General features: G+C 46.2%; 1 protein-coding gene and 1 long non-coding RNA gene across 5 annotated transcripts in view; one reads left to right on the top strand and one right to left on the bottom strand.

The window, feature by feature from the left end:
• LOC311105464 (huntingtin-interacting protein 1-like) overlaps window positions 1–9,501 on the top strand; it is a gene marked incomplete at its 5' end in the record, with an annotated part of 61,401 nt that extends 51,900 nt beyond the window's left edge. For 2 of the 4 annotated variants that reach the window (XM_084147625.1, XM_084147626.1), the window contains 9 exons: window positions 1,590–1,700; window positions 1,884–1,942; window positions 2,204–2,297; window positions 3,250–3,350; window positions 3,600–3,705; window positions 3,905–4,028; window positions 4,243–4,304; window positions 4,385–4,502; window positions 4,649–6,972. In XM_084147625.1, the coding sequence (XP_084003751.1) occupies window positions 1,590–1,700; window positions 1,884–1,942; window positions 2,204–2,297; window positions 3,250–3,350; window positions 3,600–3,705; window positions 3,905–4,028; window positions 4,243–4,304; window positions 4,385–4,502; window positions 4,649–4,659 (786 nt within the window). In that variant the 3' untranslated portion in view covers window positions 4,660–6,972. Of the gene's footprint in view, window positions 1–1,589; window positions 1,701–1,883; window positions 1,943–2,203; window positions 2,298–3,249; window positions 3,351–3,599; window positions 3,706–3,904; window positions 4,029–4,242; window positions 4,305–4,384; window positions 4,503–4,648; window positions 6,973–8,911 lie in introns of those variants that run through there. The other 2 variants (XM_084147628.1, XM_084147627.1) reach the window with 2 other exon arrangements.
• Window positions 9,502–11,787: 2,286 nt separating this feature from the next.
• LOC311105465 lies at window positions 11,788–13,716 on the bottom strand. Its single transcript, XR_014610260.1, has 2 exons — window positions 13,385–13,716; window positions 11,788–12,967 (listed from the first exon to the last, which is right to left on the bottom strand). It is a non-coding gene; the product is annotated as an uncharacterized lncRNA (long non-coding RNA).
• Between the last annotated feature and the right edge of the window lie 5,208 nt (window positions 13,717–18,924).

The following is an 18,924-nucleotide window of genomic DNA, read 5'->3' as shown; positions in this document are numbered from 1 at the left end:
AGAAGATAGCCCTATTTGGTAAAAGACCAAGTCCATATTATGGCAAGAACAGCTCAAATAAGCAAAGAGAAACGACAGTCCATCATTACTTTAAGACATGAAGGTCAGTCAATCCGGAAAATGTCATAAACGTTGAAAGTTTCTTCAAGTTCAGTCGCAAAAACCATCAAGCACTATGATGAAACTGGCTCTCATGAGGACCACCATTCCCTCATGGAAGACACAGAGTTACCTCTGCTGTAGAGGATAAGATCATTAGAGTTACCAGCCTCAGAAGTTGCAGCCCAAATAAATGCTTCACAGAGTTCAAGTAACAGACACATCTCAACATCAACTGTTCAGAGGGGACTGTGTGAATCAGGCCTTCATGGTCGAATTGCTGCAAAGATAACCACTACTAAAGGACACCAATAATAAGAAGAGACCTGCGTGGGCCAAGAAACACGAGCAATGGACATTAGACCAGTGGAAAGTTGTCCTTTGGTCTGGAGTCCAAATTTGAGATTTTTGGTTCCAACCGCTGTGTCTTTGTGAGACGCGGTGTGGGTGAACGGATGATCTCCGCATGTGTATTTCCCACCGTAAAGCATGGAGGAGGTGTTATGGTGTGGGGGTGCTTTGCTGGTGACACTGTCTGTGATTTATTTAGAATTCAAGGCACACTTAACCAGCATGGCTAGCACAGCATTCTGCAGCGATACGCTATCCCGTCTGGTTTGGGCTTAGTGGGACTATCATTTGTTTTTCAACAGGACAATGACCCAACACACCTCCAGGCTGTGTAAGGGCTATTTTACCAAGAAGGAGAGTGATGGAGTGCTGCATCAGATGACCTGGCCTCCACAATCCCCTGACCTCAGCCCAATTGAGATGGTTTGGGATGAGTCGGACCGCAGAGTGAAGGAAAAGCAGCCAACAAGTGCTCAGCATATGTGGGAACTCCTTCAAGACTGTTGGAAAGCATTCCAGGTGAAGCTGGTTGAGAGAATGCCAAGAGTGTGCAAAGCTGTCATCAAGGCAAAGGGTGGCTATTTGAAGAATCTAACATATATATTTTGATTTGTTTAACACTTTTTTGTTTACTACATGATTCCATATGTGTTATTTAATAGTTTTGATGTCTTCACTATTATTGTAGAAAATAGTAAAAATAAAGAAAAACCCTTGACTGAGTAGGTGTGTCCAAACTTTTGACTGGTAGTGTAGGTCTACAAAATTTACCAAAAGTCCACACCCTGCAATCATTCTGAGAACTTCAACTTCTTCATAATGCCTATTTGTGCACATTTAAACCAGGGGATGTCATCATGATAAGATGAGTCAGTGCCTCTTATCCTTTCAACTAAGTATGTGACCCTTGGAGGGCAAGTCACAACACTAGAAATTGACCTTGGGCACAGGTCAGCTTCCCCTCCCAATGTCCTTATCTTTAAAAATGTTGGGAGGAAATGTCAAACTGACAGCATCTACAGGTGCCACCACAACGACAAGTCCAATGCCACATCTTTCTTTTTTGTCTTATCTCTCTCGCTCTCTTTCTTCTCTCTACCCCCCCCCCTCTCCTCTCTTTCTCTCTCCCTGGTCTGTAGAAACTGCGGCCTCAGGGTCTGGAGCTGCAGCAGGGGGAGCTGGGAGATCTGGTGGAGCAGGAAATGGCCGCCACATCGGCCGCTGTGGAGTCAGCAGCCGCCAGGATAGAGGTAACCAGCTCAACGTGTGTGCGCGTGTGTGTGTCACCACCATCACCAAGGAGGACCCAGACAAAAACAGAAATGTGTGTGTGTGTGTGTGTGTGTGTGTGAAAAGAATCCTCTGGTTTCATTTTACAGGAGTACCAACCAAAAGGTGTTTCATTTCCTCTATTTGTTGTATCCCATTGACAGGACATGCTCAACAAGTCGCGTGCAGTCGACACAGGGGTTAAGATGGAGGTCAATGAGAGGTGAGTCTCCCACTCCTGGGTCGTGTTCATTAGGCACTGAATGGAAGAAAATGGACTGAAACAGGGAGGGACTACCTGGACATGTCCAGTAAGAAACGCTCATTTTTCCGTCCCCTTTTAAAACATTTTCATTGCGTGCCCTAATGAACACGACCCTGGCTTTGAGAATCACATAACTTTCAAATGAGTGAAACGTTTGAGATCAAGATGTGTTGCACAGTGGTGCTGCCCAACGAATGTGTCCTCTATCGCCCCCCATAGGATTCTGGCCTCCTGTACAGACCTGATGCAGGCCATCAAAGTGCTCGTGCTGTCTTCCAAAGATCTGCAAAGGGACATCGTGGAGAGTGGCAGGGTGAGAAACAGAAACGTATCATATGTGCATCATAGTATATAATAATATAATATAATATAATATACAGAGTGGCTGCGGTTCCGGAGTATCTGGAACCCCACTTGCCGTGGCTATTGATACAGAGATTTATGCGCATGTGCTGTATATTTTTTTTTTATGTAGCTGCTGCCCTCTCTGCTGACTATGTAGCTTCTGCCCAGTGCTCCCACTGGGTCGCTGCTGCTTCCCACTCATTGACATGGAGGGGGAAACTTCATGTTGTACACTAAAGATATGGTCGACATGTTCGAACTATGAATTCCATGCCTCAAGCGCGACACGATACTTAAGTAGTACTTTTAAAGTATTTTTACTTAAGTACTTTACACCACTTTCGACATGTTTGTACAAAATGTGTTGTCTGTTGTAACAGTATACACACCTTCCTAATATTGAGTTGCGCCCCTTTTGCCCTCAGAACAGCCTCAATTCGTCTGGGCATGGACTACAAGGCGTCAAAGGCGTTTCACAGGGATGCTGGCCCATGTTCACTCCAATGCTTCCTTCCCACAGTTGTGTCAAATTGGCTGGATTTCCTTTGGGTGGTGGACCATTCTTGATACAAACGGGAAACTGTTGAGCGTGAAAAACCCAGCAGCGTTGTAGTTCTTGACAGATTCAAACCAGTGCACCTGGCACCTACTACCATACCCCGTTCAAAGGCACTTAAATCTTTTGTCTTGCCCATTCACCCTCTGAATGGCACACATACACAATCCATGTCTTAAGGCTTAACAATCCTTCTTTAACCTGTCTCTTCCCCTTCATTTACACTGATTTGAAGTGGGTTTAACAGGTGACATCAATAAGGGATAATAACTTTCACCTGGTCAGTCTGTCATGGAAAGAGCAGGAGTTCCTAATGTTTTGCGCACTCAGTGTATATTCCAATATAATATATTGTTTCCACCAGGGGGCAGCATCCATGAAGGATTTCTATGTCAAGAACTCTCGCTGGACTGAAGGCCTGATCTCAGCTTCCAAAGCCGTGGGCTGGGGCGCAACAGTCATGGTGTAAGTAGTATCACCCTTTCACTTCTAACTTAACCTTGTATTACTACACCGGAGCACTGTTACAGCAGTGTTGTTACTACTCCACAACACCATGGTATTCTGGAATACACTCATTTAGGCCAGAAGTTTTTCCTGACTACATGACCTGACCAGGAAAATCTCCAGCCTCTACTGTATAGCCTATAACCATTGTAATAGTAGCATGATGTACTACAGTACCCAGAATACTCTGCGTAATGTATCCCATAGAGATGCAGCAGACCTGGTGGTGCAGGGCAAGGGCAAGTACGAGGAGCTGATGGTGTGTTCGCATGAGATCGCAGCCAGCACTGCACAACTGGTGGCCGCATCCAAGGTGAGACGGTACTTATTTTGTAGTGATATGTGGTAACTGAAACTGTGTGCATGAGACACTCACTCACAACCGGATCTACATACGCCAACCTACGTCTCTCTCATCACTTGGTGTGTCAACCATATCTCTACACGTGTTTAAGACACACCCATGACCCATTCCCGTTGGGAACCCAGCCACTCTCTGGTCTGTTGTGCAGGTGAAGGCAGACAAAGACAACGCCAACCTGGGCCGCCTGAAGCTGGCATCCAAAGGGGTCACACAGGCCACCGCTGGGGTTGTAGCCTCCACCAAGTCCGGGAAGTCCCAGATCCAGGAGAAAGGTGAGTGGATTAACAGTAGTGTGCCCATGGATTTACACAGTGAGAGATCAACATGACATGTATTGTGACTGAATGTATTGTGACTGAATGCTGAATTTCTTTCTTTCTCTCTCCCTCCTTTGTCTTCATCTCTCCCTCCTTTCTCTTCATCTGTCTCTCCCCTTTCTCTCTCTCCTTTCTCCCGCTCTCTTTCTCCTATGACTGTGTGCTTCAGACACCATGGATTTCTCCAGTATGAGCCTCACTCAGATCAAGAGGCAGGAGATGGACTCACAGGTAAGAGCAATGTGGGGTAGCTGAGTGTGTGTGTGTGTGTTACAGGTCTAAGTAAACCGTGTTTTTGTGTGTGTTGTCAGGTTTCGGTTCTAGAGCTGGAGACAAAGCTGCAAAAGGAGCGAGAGCGTCTTGGAGAGCTAAGGAAGAAGCACTACGAGCTGGCCGGGGTGGCCGAGGGCTGGGGGGAGGAGGACGAAGGTGCGTATGTGTGTCTCAACATGATTACTCAGAGGCACTATGGCAGAAATAGCGATTGTGTGTGATTGCTTTATGGCCTTTTTTGTACCATGTGTGTAATTGGGTGTGTTGAAGTCCAGTCTAATATTCCTCTACTCTCCTCACAGGTACAGGTTGAGGTCTGTTCCCCACTACTCCTCCAACCACAAGACTGACTTCTCTCTCGCTCTGCCTCTTGCCCCATTTATACACTCTCTTCAGTCTTTCTTATTTTTGTATTTTTATGAAAGCCAAATAAAAAGGTGCTTTTAAAAAATTCTCCTCTTGCTCCCGGCGGCTTCTAATTGGACCGTGATGAGGAGGGAAAGTGAAGGGGGATGGATTGACTACCTGCCTGGCCCCTCCCCCTCAACTGTTGAGGAATAGCACACCTGCTGATGGATCCTCTGTCTTCTAGCAAGTATTTATTTCAGTTCTCCAACTGTTCCCTTTGTCGCAGTCGGAGCACTGTGGAGCGACCCACCACGAGCACAAGTTCTTCACAAACAGACATCCTAGGATACATTTCACAAGGGCCAATCCCTCATCAGAGGGAGACTTGACTGATTGCCACTTAGACCCCACCCCTTGCCCTCCCCCTGGCTACCCATGTCTCATCAGTGCAACGAAAACAGGCACGTGTGTTTTTCTCCCACTAAACGGTTGTGTTGCGTTGTTATTCTAAATCGTAGGGTTGTTGCCCTCCCCAGTTTTATTTTCTCCTGGATCCTTTTTTTCCTCTCACTGCGAGCTTTTACCTCTCTAACCCAAACCCCATCTGAGCTATACGTCCAACGGGATACGGACTTATGCCTTTTCGCCTCCTGTTTTAAAGACCATGATGACTGTTATTATTATTATTGTTATTAGAGTTGACTGTTTAGACACCCAGCTACCCTGGGGATACACTAGAAAAAGATCCGGCCCTGCAGTGAGCTCTGTCTGTTGAAATGAATGGGGTTTAGGTTTGTTAAAGACACTAGTGTGGTGTGTCTGAGCAGCCAGAGAAGACTGTTGCTGGAGTTGAAGTGGTGTGTGTGTGTGTGTGATGCTCTGGGGCTGCTTTGAACAACTGGTTGTGTTCATTAGGCACAACACGGAAGAAAACGGAGTGAATCGAAAAGGTACTACCTGAACGTGTCCAATAACAAACGCTTGTTTTCGTTTTCCTTTGCAAAACGGTATGCTACGCCGTGTCCTATTGAACACGACCCTGATCATGCTGGACCGTTGATTGGCTGTGTGGCTCTGAGCTTCCTGGTCTCTGTAACGTAGCAAGAACATGGACTTCCATAAGCTGCCGTCTGATCATTTACCCTTTTTTCCCAGGCGCTCCCCCTCATTGATTTGAAAGGAATGGACTTGTGTAGTGGAGTGAGCAAGTAATAAGCAGAAAGGTAGGGAATTGGAATGCAGCCCTACACACCCACACTGCTGGGATCTTATCAGCTTCCCCAGACGATGGAGCTGTAAAGCCTAGACAGAGGAACCGACAACTTCCATCATCACCATCTGTCTACAGTAGCAATAACACCTGGGCCCTGTTCATTAGGCACAAAACGGACTGAAACAGGGAGGGTATACCTGGACCTGTCCAATAAGTTACATTATCACAAGAGGGCAGTGTTCCACAGCAGAGCTATTACATTACAGAGACTCATGAATTCTCCTCCACCGCTCTCTTGCCAGTGGTCACTAGTGCTCTTCAATCTGGCTTTATGAAAAGAAATGCGAACATAGTATGTTGTAGAGTACACCATGAGTTAGATTAGTAGGGTTTCATCCAGTATTTGTTTTCCTTTCAAATACTTTAGCTGCGCTTGATTGAGCTTGCCTGGCGCAATGGAACCAATGAAATAGTCCCAAATGTGCTTCAAAACACACCCATCTGGCACTCCAGTCAGGCTCAATGAAAGAAATGCAATTCAAAAATGTATTAATCCTATTTGGACCCAGATCTGGTTTAATCACAGTATACTTTCTCCGTGTGTGATGCTCTTTGAGTTTGTCTTCCTGCGTGTCTTAATAATAATAATAATAATAATAATATGCCATTTAGCAGACGCTTTTATCCAAAGCGACTTACAGTCATGCGTGCATACATTTTTGTTTATGGGTGGTCCCGGGGATCGAACCCACTACCCTGGCGGCCCCTTTGAGTTTTATTATTCTGCTCTGCTTTTGGCTGTTTTATATAAAAAGTTGTGACACTGGGTATTTAACAATGATTTAGCGGTGTACTTCTGTCACTACTTCCTGGTTATTAACCTCTCACCTTTTGGTTTGTGTCTGTAGTCCAACCAGCTCAGACAGCCTTTCAAACTGCCGCTCACTGTAGTCAATGAGAAACAAACACTCAAAATAACATTGAATTAATGTATTTGTATGATATACTAAAAACTATGTGGGTTTGTTTTCTTTTTTCAGTTTTTAAAATAAATATTTAAACTCATTAATATGACCAAAGCTTGTTTGTTTAGTTATTTTGCTCACTTCAATGAGGACTGGTCAAGGTAAGCTGCTGCCATTTTCTCAAAGTCCTTGAAATGGCCATGAATATTTAATTATTTAATGTTTAATTCATGAACCCTTAAGTGATTAGGAAAATGTATCATTCAAATGATTAAGTGAGCAACTCGTGGGCTATTTCCAGATAGCCCATCCCATTCTTCTTTTAGGACGTTATCTCATCATGTACTACTCTTTCTAAGGATTCTATGAGATGTAAGGCGCTGGGGGAGATGGAGATAATTATTATGAAACATTTAGTCATGTGATTGATACAGGAGCTGTAGGAGGGATGTCTGGCTCTGTACTGTTAGGAACTGTCTAGAGTGGATTCATGTCTAACATTTTAATAATTATTTAATGTAGCAATATTAACTAAGTTCCTTCTGTGTGAGTTGTACAGTAATACTGTTATATAAGCGTGATTAGTTGTGGACGGAATGCTTTTGTTCATTGTGAAGACAATGGGACTAAAGGTAGAGGGGGGGGGGGGGGGGGGGGGGAGTTGCCATATTAACCCACTATTTACTAGTGATGTTGAGAAATGTCTCCCTCTTATACAATAATAAGGTTTATACTACGTGAGGGAGCCCACAATACCACAAAACAATTACTTTGTCAAACCATATCTTTCATATCACTCAATCTATTCAGCACAGTATTGAATAGTAGGCCCATAGTATTAACACAGTATTAACATCCTTTCATTGCTACCATTGTTATTGCTATACTATAGTATACACTATGAACCATAAGATTACGTTATGCCTGGACTGAAGAAAGAACATATCCTCTTTCAATGTTCAGCTAGAGCCTTTGTGAAGAGTATTGATTTGATTTATTGCATGGAAAAACAAAGTTGTGGTCCTTTTAACTGTCTCCCATTGATCTGAGAGTGGACTAATGCTACAATATCCGCTGTCTTTTCCACTCATTAAAGAAAGACCTGTTAACAAATACCAAGAACTGTACCTAATTCAAGTCAATTCCTTGACGTCTGTATTTAATAGGACATTGCTGTCAACATCAATGCCCAAGAAAGTACACTGTTGGTTAAAGTTATGTACAGCCGTTTAGCATTTGCCTTTTGCATTCTTTGAACACAGCTCCTTATTGTAACACAAGGCTTCTGTGAGGTTGCCTGTCATGTAGAACAGGGAATCGTGTCTGTCTGCTCTATTCATTATATTTCTGTCTGCAACATTCTGAACGTTTCACATCATGAAATAGACCCCAGTATCCAGCGTAATAATCAGTCAATCCTAATCTGATCGCCCTTCATTATATTTGCCAGCTAGACTGCATGGCAAGGAAGTCCTACAGTATCTCAATCTGGGTATAACTGCAATTCCATAGAACCCTCAGTCCTGGAGGGAAGACCTGGTTTTACATGTGTATATGAGTCCCTTTCACACACGCTCACATGCATGTACAATCTAAAAATATACATTTCAAAGTGGAAATTGAGCGTGAATCAATCTGTATTATCTGAGACAAATGTGGAAGTTACAGCAATCTCTAATCTAGAGGGAAAGTATGACCCTGCATTAATTCCTGGATCTGTTTTCAATCTCCCTCACACACTTCTATACTGCATACACAGAGAGCAGTACAGTACCAGTGAATCCCACCATGTATTGCTAATCGAACACGTACGCAATGGAAAGCGTTTTGCAACAGAATGTGAAGGCAAATGTTTCTTATTGAACGCGTTCATTTAGTCCCTCCCTGTTTCTGTCCATTTTATCCCATTTGGTGCCAGGAAAGCATGCTGGTTTATTTATTTCAGTCTTCATTGTGAACAGGTGTCAGGCCCTACATGTCTCTGTGGGTGTTTCTGAGCAACTAGAGGTAAACATTCCTTCCCCCCCTATGCTGTGCAGTGTACTGTACTGCAGGCCTCAGCTACGGGTGATCTGTGTTGGGATCTCTTCCTACCTGAGACCAGACCCAAGCACTCGGAGAAGATATCTGACCACACACACACACACACCACATGGTCTGTATTCCTTTTTTACATTAACCAGAGTTTACCCAATGTATTCATTTATTTCCAATTGTTCATTATCAATGTCCTATACAACAATGTGGAGGATGCTGTTTGCTTGGCTGTTGTTTGGCTAATTTGTGTTGTAGGCTTATGCAGTGTTGTGTCCTCTCTAATCCATTACAAGCAGGGAGGGGAGGAGGAAGGGGAGGAGTGATTCCATGGCTCCAAGAGAGGCTGAGCTATTTTTAGTTCCCTGCGGTTGGTTGAGAGCTGAGCAGGCGCTAGGCTCCATCAGGTCCCCTGGCACAGAGAGAGAGTGAGAGCAGCCTCTCTCCCCCTATACTCCGATGACTGAGGTTCTCTTAGACGGACCCCACCCCCACATCCCAAACAAACAACACATCCATTCAGACACACTACAGCCCCCTGGTTGCTGTCATCACAGATGTTGATAATGACAGGGTTGTTTTTTTATTCATCTGAAGTAAATAAGGTCTGGGTCCTTTATCATGTCATGTTATTTATCTGATAGTGACTGTGGTTCTGATGAATAGCGCTCTGATAGTGACTGTGGTTCTGATGCATAGTGCTCTGATAGTCACTGTGGTTCTGATGCATAGTGCTCTGGATAGTGACTGTGGTTCTGATTCATAGTGCTCTGGATAGTGACTGTGGTTCTGATGCATAGTGCTCTGGATAGTGACTGTGGTTCTGATGCATAGTGCTCGGATAGTGACTGTGGTTCTGATGCATAATGCTCGGATTGTGACTGTGTTTCTGATGCATAGTGCTCGGATAGTGACTGTGGTTCTGATGCATAGCGCTCTGATAGTGACTGTGGTTCTTATGCATAGTGCTCTGATAGTGACTGTGGTTCTGATTCATAGTGCTCTGATAGTCACTGTGGTTCTGATGCATAGTGCTCTGGATAGTGACTGTGGTTCTGATGCAAAGTGCTCTGGATAGTGACTGTGGTTCTGATGCATAGTGCTCTGGATAGTGACTGTGGTTCTGATGCATAATTCTCGGATTGTGACTGTGTTTCTGATGCATAGTGCTCGGATAGTGACTGTGGTTCTGATGCATAGCACTCTGATAGTGACTGTGGTTCTGATGCATAGCTTCCTGATAGTGACTGTGGTTCTGATGCATAGTGCTCTGATAGTGACTGTGGTTGTGATGCATAGTGCTCTGATAGTCACTGTGGTTCTGATGCATAGTGCTCTGATAGTGACTGTGGTTCTGATGCATAGTGCTCGGATAGTGACTGTGGTTCTGATGCATAGTGCTCTGATAGTGACTTTGGTTCTGATGCATAGTGCTCGGATAGTGACTGTGGTTCTGATGCATAGTGCTTGGATTGTGACTGTGTTTCTGATGCATAGCACTCTGATAGTGAATGTGGTTCTGATGCATAGCGCTCGGATAGTGACTGTGGTTCTGATGTATAGTGCTCTGATAGTGAATGTGGTTCTGATGCATAGTGCTCTGATAGTGACTGTGGTTCTGATGCATAGTGCTCTGATAGTGACTTTGGTTCTGATGCATTGTGCTCTGGATAGTGACTGTGGTTCTGATGCATAGTGCTCTGATAGTGACTCTGGTTCTGATGCATAGTGCTCTGATAGTGAATGTGGTTCTGATGCATTGTGCTCTGATAGTGACTGTGGTTCTGATGCATAGTGCTCTGATAGTGACTTTGGTTCTGATGCATAGTGCTTGGATTGTGACTGTGTTTCTGATGCATAGTGCTCGGATAGTGACTGTGGTTCTGATGTATAGCGCTCTGATAGTGAATGTGGTTCTGATGCATAGTGCTCTGATAGTGACTGTGGTTCTGATGCATAGTGCTCTGATAGTGACTGTGGTTCTGATGCATAGTGCTCGGATAGTGACTGTGGTTCTGATGCATAGCGCTCGGATAATGACTGTGGTTCCGGATAATGACTGTGGTTCTGATGCATAGCGCTCGGATAGTGACTGTGGTTCTGATGCATAGCGCTCTGATAGTGACTGTGGTTCTGATGCATAGTGCTCTGATAGTGACTGTGGTTCTGATGCATAGTTCTCGGATAGTGACTGTGGTTCTGATGCATAGTGCTCAGATAGTGACACCATTGTTCAGGGCAGTGCCACCTCTCACATGGTGCCAGTGGAGCAAGCGGACGGTGAGTGTGAGCTGTCCCTGTGTCTTTTCAACTGAAATGTGCACTCACACATCCAGGACTGGAATACTCCATGATTTTAAATAAAGTTTGTTCCTCTACATCCCTATATACATCTGTTAGAGAAGTACTGATAATGCACCGACAGGCAACGATAGCCTAGCCTGGTCCCCGATCTGTTTGTGCTGTCTGTCACCGGGTGACAATGACCATCGGCGTTGGGAAGACGGCACAAACCGATCAGGGACCAGGCTAACGGTTAGCCACCCACTTCCTCTAAGTCTCCATACTGTGTCTGTATTTCTGACCCTCCTCTCTGTCCCCCCTCTCTTCCCACAGTGTTTTCAGACAGTGTGAAGGTAAGGTGTGGTATAGTGGGAGTAAGTTTAGGGTTGCTCTTTGACTCTCACCCTCCTATCTCTCTTTCGCTCTTTCCCCCCCACCCCGTTGTCAGACAGTGTGAAGGTGTGTGGGGCCGAGGCCCTGCTGGGTCAGATGAAAGCGCAGGAAAGCCTGGCTACGGCAGACATCGCCACGCTGAGGGCAGCGCTGGATGGCATTCTGGCCACCGCAGAGGTCAGTCCAGTCTTTATGGACATACAAGTTTTGTTGTTATTGTTGCTGCTTTATTCTTAAGAGTAAATATGAGAACATAGTACAGTTAAGCTGCAAATTACAGTAATTTCATGAAAGCATGAGATTATTACACAATTACTAGCGAGTTAAAAGGAGGAGGATAATTTATTTTATACTATGCGTTGCCATGTTACTAACGTTGATACTGATGATACAGAACCATTGTTAACCTCAGTCAGGCTGCAGGGACGGAGGGATTCATGTATAAACTTGAATAGACTACATGTCCAGTTGACCTCAAAGTGAACTACAGAAAGTAAACAATAAGGCTGTCATTAAACACTTGGCATCTCATCAGAAGAAGAATCACAATTGAAAAAGCACAAATCAAACAATCATAATTTCACTACATGTTCAAAATATTTTTTTGCAATCTGTACTATGCCTACTGGCAAGGATGTAATCTGCTTTCAGCCCTGGTTTCTAGCAACATAACCTGCCACTTGCAAAAAAGCTTGGCTATTCCTCTGTGTGCGTATCTCTCTCAAGAGGCCGACACTGATTTTGTAGGTATTCGCCTGGTCGTACAATTCGCTTTCCGGTTGGTGCTGCGTTATGTACACGTCTTCCACAACGAGCCGGTCATAGGGGATCTTAACAATGATCCGATCCATGTTCTTCTCGGCAGTATAGGGTGCTCTGTAATCATAAACAACATAATTTGGCAGGCTGCTAGCACCGGGGTTAGTTCTTGTATTGAGGTTGCCCACTGCAACGTAGAGTCGTGTGGGCAGATCAATTGCTGGGAGTAGCCTCTCTGTGTCCGTAAAGGAATGGAAGCCATATTGCAGTCGGCGTGCGTTGAAACTAACAGAAATGGGGTCTGTGTCGGCGTTGATGGTCAGCTGTTGAGCGAACCAGAAGAGCAGCTTGAGACCGTGACGTGGATACCTGTGGCCGAACTCTATGGTACGCAGGTCATTGATTGATCGGAGTTCTCTGATGACGGCTGAAGAGACTTGGAGCAGGGACAGCAACAGGAGGACAGTGCAGACAAGGCCTTTTCTGTCCATGGTGAACGTTGGTATTCTGCCCTGGAATTGCGTTCCCATGCAAAACTAGACAGATGGCTAACAACTGAGTCTTCAATAAAACTTCCAAGGCGTGACTTTTCTTGAACGAATGTATTGAAAATGTTTGTTGTGAAACTGCAAAATACAGAAAATAATATACTTTAGTATTCAATTCACATTGACATACTGTAGCTGTACATTATACATTTCAAGTTGAAGTTGCATGAATACAAAGCAAGTGCCAAGGTACCATGTGTCTGACATGACGACAAACCAGATAGATAATTACTCTATGAGTAACAACTAGCCAACTCCTTTCATTACTCTAATAATGTGCAAACACCTCTGTACAATAACAAAGCATATTACACTAGAAACAGTAACAAACTATAGCATAGTATGTTTTACAATTCACTTAACTAATACAGCTGACGCCATTCGTGAAATCAGTGCGATTTGCTTGAGTAAATGTAACCAACTAACATTGATAAGTAAGTAATTATATCAATAACAATATTATCATCACTAGCAATATGCTTGAATTGAACTTACAAACAAATATTTTCCGAGGCTGAAGCGTGACAAGAAATGGTTGCACAGAAAGAACTGTAGCGTTGTTTCTAGCTGCTTGTCTGCGTGCAGAATGACAACTCTACTCCCGGTTTTTATACAGTCTGTCTAAGTACCAGAAGACTCCACTAGGGGCGATAAACACCATGGAACGCAATGAAAGTCACTTTTAACCACTATAATAAAATAATCTGTTACCTTCTAACAGGATGGCAGCACAGTTGGTGGAGCTAGAATCTTAGCTGGAGGATGCTGGAATCTGGATGATCAGGAGTGTAAATCTGGTCTCCAACTCATGCCGCCACTACTCAGTAGTCCTGAGTGGCGCAGTGGTCTAAGGCACTGCATCGCAGTGCTAACTGTGCCACTAGAGATCCTGGTTCGAATCCAGGCTCTGTGCTGCCGACCGGGAGACTCATGGGCGGCACACAATTGGCCCAGCGCCTTCCAGGGTAGGGGAGGGAATGGCCGGCAGGGATGTAGCTCAGTTGATAGAGCATAGCGTTTGAAACGCCAGGGTTGTGGGTTCGATTCCCACGGGGGGCCAGTATAAAAAAAAAAATGTATTCACTAACTGTAAGTCGCTCCAGAGCGTCTGCTAAATGACTAAAATGTAAAAAATTTAAATGTACTCAAACAAAATATTAACAGATTGGGCCGTTGTTCTCCAGATATCTGCAGATGTCTGTAAATTGATACTGTGATCTTTGATAAACACGATGGAACGCAATGAAAGTCACTCTTAACCACTATAATAAAATAATATGTTACCTTCCAACAGGATGGCAGCACAGTTGGTGTAGCTAGAATCTTAGCTGGAGGATGCTGGAATCTGGATGATCAGGAGTGTAAATCTGGTCTCCAACTCATGCCACCACTACTCAGAATTGTGGATGCTTAATAAAGTTTAGATCAAAGCTGAATCAATGTCAGATAGAGTTCAATGTGTCAAATCGGAGGGCCTGTTGTCTGGACCTATGGCAGTCTCTATGGGGGTGCCACAGGGTTAAATTCTTGGGCCGACTCTTTTCTTTGTGTATATCAATAATGTCGCTCTTGCTGCTGGTGATTCTCAGATCCACCTCTACGCAGACGACACCATTTTGTATACATCTGGCCCTTCATTGGACACTGTGTTAACAAACCTCCAAACGAGCTTCCATGCAATACAACACTCCTTCCGTAGCCTCCAACTGCTCTTAAACACAAGTAAAACTAAATGCATGCTCTTCAATCGAATACTGCTGGCACCCGCCCACCCGGCTAGAATCAATATTCTCGACGGGTCTGACCTAGAGTATGTGGACAACTACAAATACCTAGGTATCTTGCTAGACTGTAAACTCTCCTTCCAGACTCACATTAAGCATCTCCAATCCAAAGTTAAATCTAGAATCAGCTTCCTATTTCGCAACAAAGCCTCCTTCACTCATGCTGCCAAACATGCCCTCGTAAAACTGACTATCCTACCGATCCTTGACTTCGGCGATGTCATTTACAAAATAGCCTCCAACACTCTACTCAGCAAATTGGATGTAGTCTATCACAGTGCCATCCGTTGTGTCACCAAAGCCCCATATACAGTGAGGGAAATAAGTATTTGACCCCCTCTCAATCTGAAAGATTTCTGGCTCCCTGGTGTCTTTTATACAGGTAACGAGCTGAGATTAGGAGCACACTCTTAAAGGGATTATTCAGTTACCTGAATAAAAGACACCTGTCCACCGAAGCGATCAATCAATCAGATTCCAAACTCTCCACCATGGCCAAGACCAAAGAGCTCTCCAAGGATGTCAGGGACAAGATTGTAGACCTACACAAGGCTGGAATGGGCTACAAGACCATCGCCAAGCAGCTTGGTGAGAAGGTGACAACAGTTGGTGCGATTATTCGCAAATGGAAGAAACACAAAATAACTGTCAATCTCCCTCTGCCTGGGGCTCCATGCAAGATCTCACCTCGTGGAGTTGCAATGATCATGAGAACGGTGAGGAATCAGCCTAGAACTACACGGGAGGATCTTGTCAATGATCTCAAGGCAGCTGGGACCATAGTCACCAAGAAAACAATTGGTAACACACTACGCCGTGAAGGACTGATATCCTGCAGTGCCCGCAAGGTCCCCCTGCTCAAGAAAGCACATATACAGGGCCGTCTGAAGTTTGCCAATGAACATCTTAATGATTCAGAGGAGAACTGGGTGAAAGTGTAAGCTCTTTGGCATCAACTCAACTCGCTGTGTTTGGAGGAGGAGGAATGCTGACCCCAAGAACACCATCCCCACCGTCAAACATGGAGGTGGAAACATTATGCTTTGGTTGTGTTTTTCTGCTAAGGGGAAAGGACAACTTCACCGCATCAAAGGGACGATGGACGGGGCCATGTACTGTCAAATCTTGGGTGAGAACCTCCTTCCCTCAGCCAGGGCATTGAAAATGGGTCGTGGATGGGTATTCCAGCATGACAATGACCCAAAACACACGGCCAAGGCAATAAAGGAGTGGCTCAAGAAGAAGGACATTAAGGTCCTGGAGTGGCCTAGCCAGTCTCCAGACTTTAATCCCATAGAAAATCTGTGGAGGGAGCTGAAGGTTCGAGTTGCCAAACATCAGCCTCGAAACCTTAATGACTTGGAGAAGATCTGCAAAGAGGAGTGGAACAAAATCCCTCCTGAGATGTGTGCAAACCTGGTGGCCAACTACAAGAAACGTCTGACCTCTGTGATTGCCAACAAGGGTTTTGCCACCAAGTACTAAGTCATGTTTTGCAGAGGGGTCAAACACTTATTTCCGTCATTAAAATGCAAATCAATTTATAACATTTTTGACATGCGTTTTTCTGGATTTTTTTGTTGTTATTCTGTCTCTCACTGTCCAAATAAACCTACCATTAAAATTATAGACTGATCATGTCTTTGTCAGTGGGCAAATGTACAAAATCAACAGGGGATCAAATACTTCTTTCCCTCATTGTACTTACTACCCACCACTGTGACCTGTACGCTCTTGTTGGCTGGTCCTCACTAAATATTCGTCGCCAAACCCACTGGCTCCAGGCCATCTATAATTCAGGGTCCCAAATTATCGGTCCCGGTGGACCACCACCTTCCTGCTCCGTGGGGGGACCTGCACCCGGTACGTCACCTCCCCCACTCTCTCTATCACCAGACACGGCCCCACCCAGGCACTGTCCAGCTTTGGGCACCTCCCCTTCTTGCGTGTGGGGTTGTGAAGCCACACGCGTTCTCCCGCTCCAAAGTGCCTCCCCCTAGCGCGTGAGTCATAGTGGCGCTTTTGGTGCATCCCTGCGTTCTCGAGTTGCTCTTTTGCGAAGGTGTGAGCCGCTTCTAACCGGTTCTGCAGATGATGAACATAGTTCGGGCCAGGCAAAACCCCATCGTCGTTCTCAGGAGGGTGGCCAAACGTCAGTTCGGCTGGGGTGCGCAACTCACGACCTAACATTAGTAGCGCTGGGGAGCACGCAGTCGATTCTTGAACAGCCGACCTACATGCCATAAGAATAAACGGTAAGTGGGTGTCCCAATCTCTCTGGTGTTTTGAGGTAACGATGGCCAGCTATTGTGCTAATGTTCTGTTAAATCTTTCCACCAGCCCATCACTCTGGGGGTGAAGCGGAGTAGTGCGCGTCTTCTCCGCGCCTAACCGTCTACACAACTCTGAGAACACCCGTGACTCAAAGTTTCTCCCCTGGTCGCTGTGTATAGACTGTGGCACCCCAAACCGACTGACTATTCCCCCTACCAACGCATCAGCTACTGTCTCTGCCTCCTGGTCTGGGAGAGCGTAAGCCTCTGGCCACTTGGTGAAGTAGTCCATAGCAGTTAGAATCCACCTGTTACCGCTGTCTTTGGTTGGAAACGGCCCCACTATGTCTACCCCCAGTCTCTCCATGGGCTCCCCTACTGGGAATTGTTGTAGGAGGGCGTGTGACTGACCTGGAGGTCCTTTTTTAGCAGCACACTCATCGCACTGCCTACAAAAGTCCTCCACATCCCTCCTGTGCCTGGCCCAATAGAAGCCTTTACGCACGCGCTTGAACGATTTGGAGACCCCAAAATGCCCTGAGCCTACTCCCCCGTGAAGCTGCTGAAACACGCTCCCTTGCAGCCTTTTGCGCACCACTTCCTGCCATGTCATTTCTCCAGTAGCTGGCTTTTTCCACCCCCTCTGGAGCACCCCCTCAGCCACTCTAAGGACTGTGAATTTAGCCCACAGTCCTTTGGTGATTGGTGATAGAGGGGCTACTTCCCCCCACGGCGGTCGTCTTCTCTCTTCCACCCACCGCAGCACAGGACGCATCTCTGCGTCCTCCTCCTGGCGACGCCTCCACTCCCTGACGTCCACAGCCTCAAGCTCCCGGCACTCTGTCACACTCAGCTGACTCACCGTGGCGGTGACTCCCTCCTCCATGCACAGTTCTCTCTCTCGCTCCACCCATTTGGCGCAGTACCCACAGCCGTCCTCAGCACACGGGCGGCGGGACAAGGCGTCTGCATTGCTGAGGCGAAGGCCGGCCCTGTGCTCCACCTGGAAGTCGTAGGGTTGCAGCTCCTCCAGCCAGCGGGCGATCTGACCCTCTGGCTCCTTGAAGGAGAGAAGCCACTGCAGGGCGGAGTGATACGTGCGGACCACAAACGGCAGGCCCCCCAGGTAGTACTTGATATGGCGTACTGCTGCTACGACAGCCAAAAGCTCTCTCCTTGTCACACAGTAGCATTTTTCAGCCTTATCAAAAGTTCTGCTGTAATAAGCTACTACGTGCTCCCCGTCAGGACCACGCTGAGCCAGCACAGTCCCCAAGCCCTCATTGCTTGCGTCGGTGTCCAGGATGAACGGACGGTTCCGGTCTGGTGAGGCCAGGACAGGGGCCTCCACCAGGGCATGTTTGAGGGCCTCAAACGGCCGCTGGTGCTCTTCGGTCCACTGAAAAACAGTGTCCTCCTTGAGAAGGTGGTTCAAAGGAGCCGCTACCCCCACAAACCCCTTCACAAACCTATGATAGTAGGATGCCAGCCCCAGGAAGCTCTTAACCTATTTTTTTCCCCATGGAACTGGCCACCCCCTCACAGCCTCCACTTTGTCTGGCATCGTGCTGATGCCCTCACCACCCAGCTGATGACCCAGGAACGCCACCTCCCTTTGCATGAAATGGCACTTTTCCGGATGTAGTGTTAGCCCCGCCCCCGAGATCCTCTCCAACACTCGCCTAAGTGCCCCCAGTGCCCCCTCAAACGATGTGCCGTGCACCAATTTGTCGTCTAGGTACACGACACACTCGTCTCTCGGAACCCCCGCCAGCACTCTGTCCATGAGCCTCTCAAAGGTGGCAGGAGCATTACAAAGCCCGAAGCACAGCACCTTGAACTGCCAATGGCCCCTATCCGTGGAGAAGGCAGTTTTTTCACGTGCCCCAGGCGAGAGGGGCACCTGCCAGTAGCCACTGCGCAGATCAAGGGAGGAGAACCACGAGGACCCTCTCACGTGGTCTAGCGACTCATCGAT

This window comes from Coregonus lavaretus, assembly GCF_964263955.1.
Source record: "Coregonus lavaretus genome assembly, chromosome: 30".
NCBI classification, from domain to species: domain Eukaryota; kingdom Metazoa; phylum Chordata; class Actinopteri; order Salmoniformes; family Salmonidae; genus Coregonus; species Coregonus lavaretus.
Note: the sequence above shows the minus strand (reverse complement) of the source record. Positions and strands in the feature narration are given on the sequence as shown.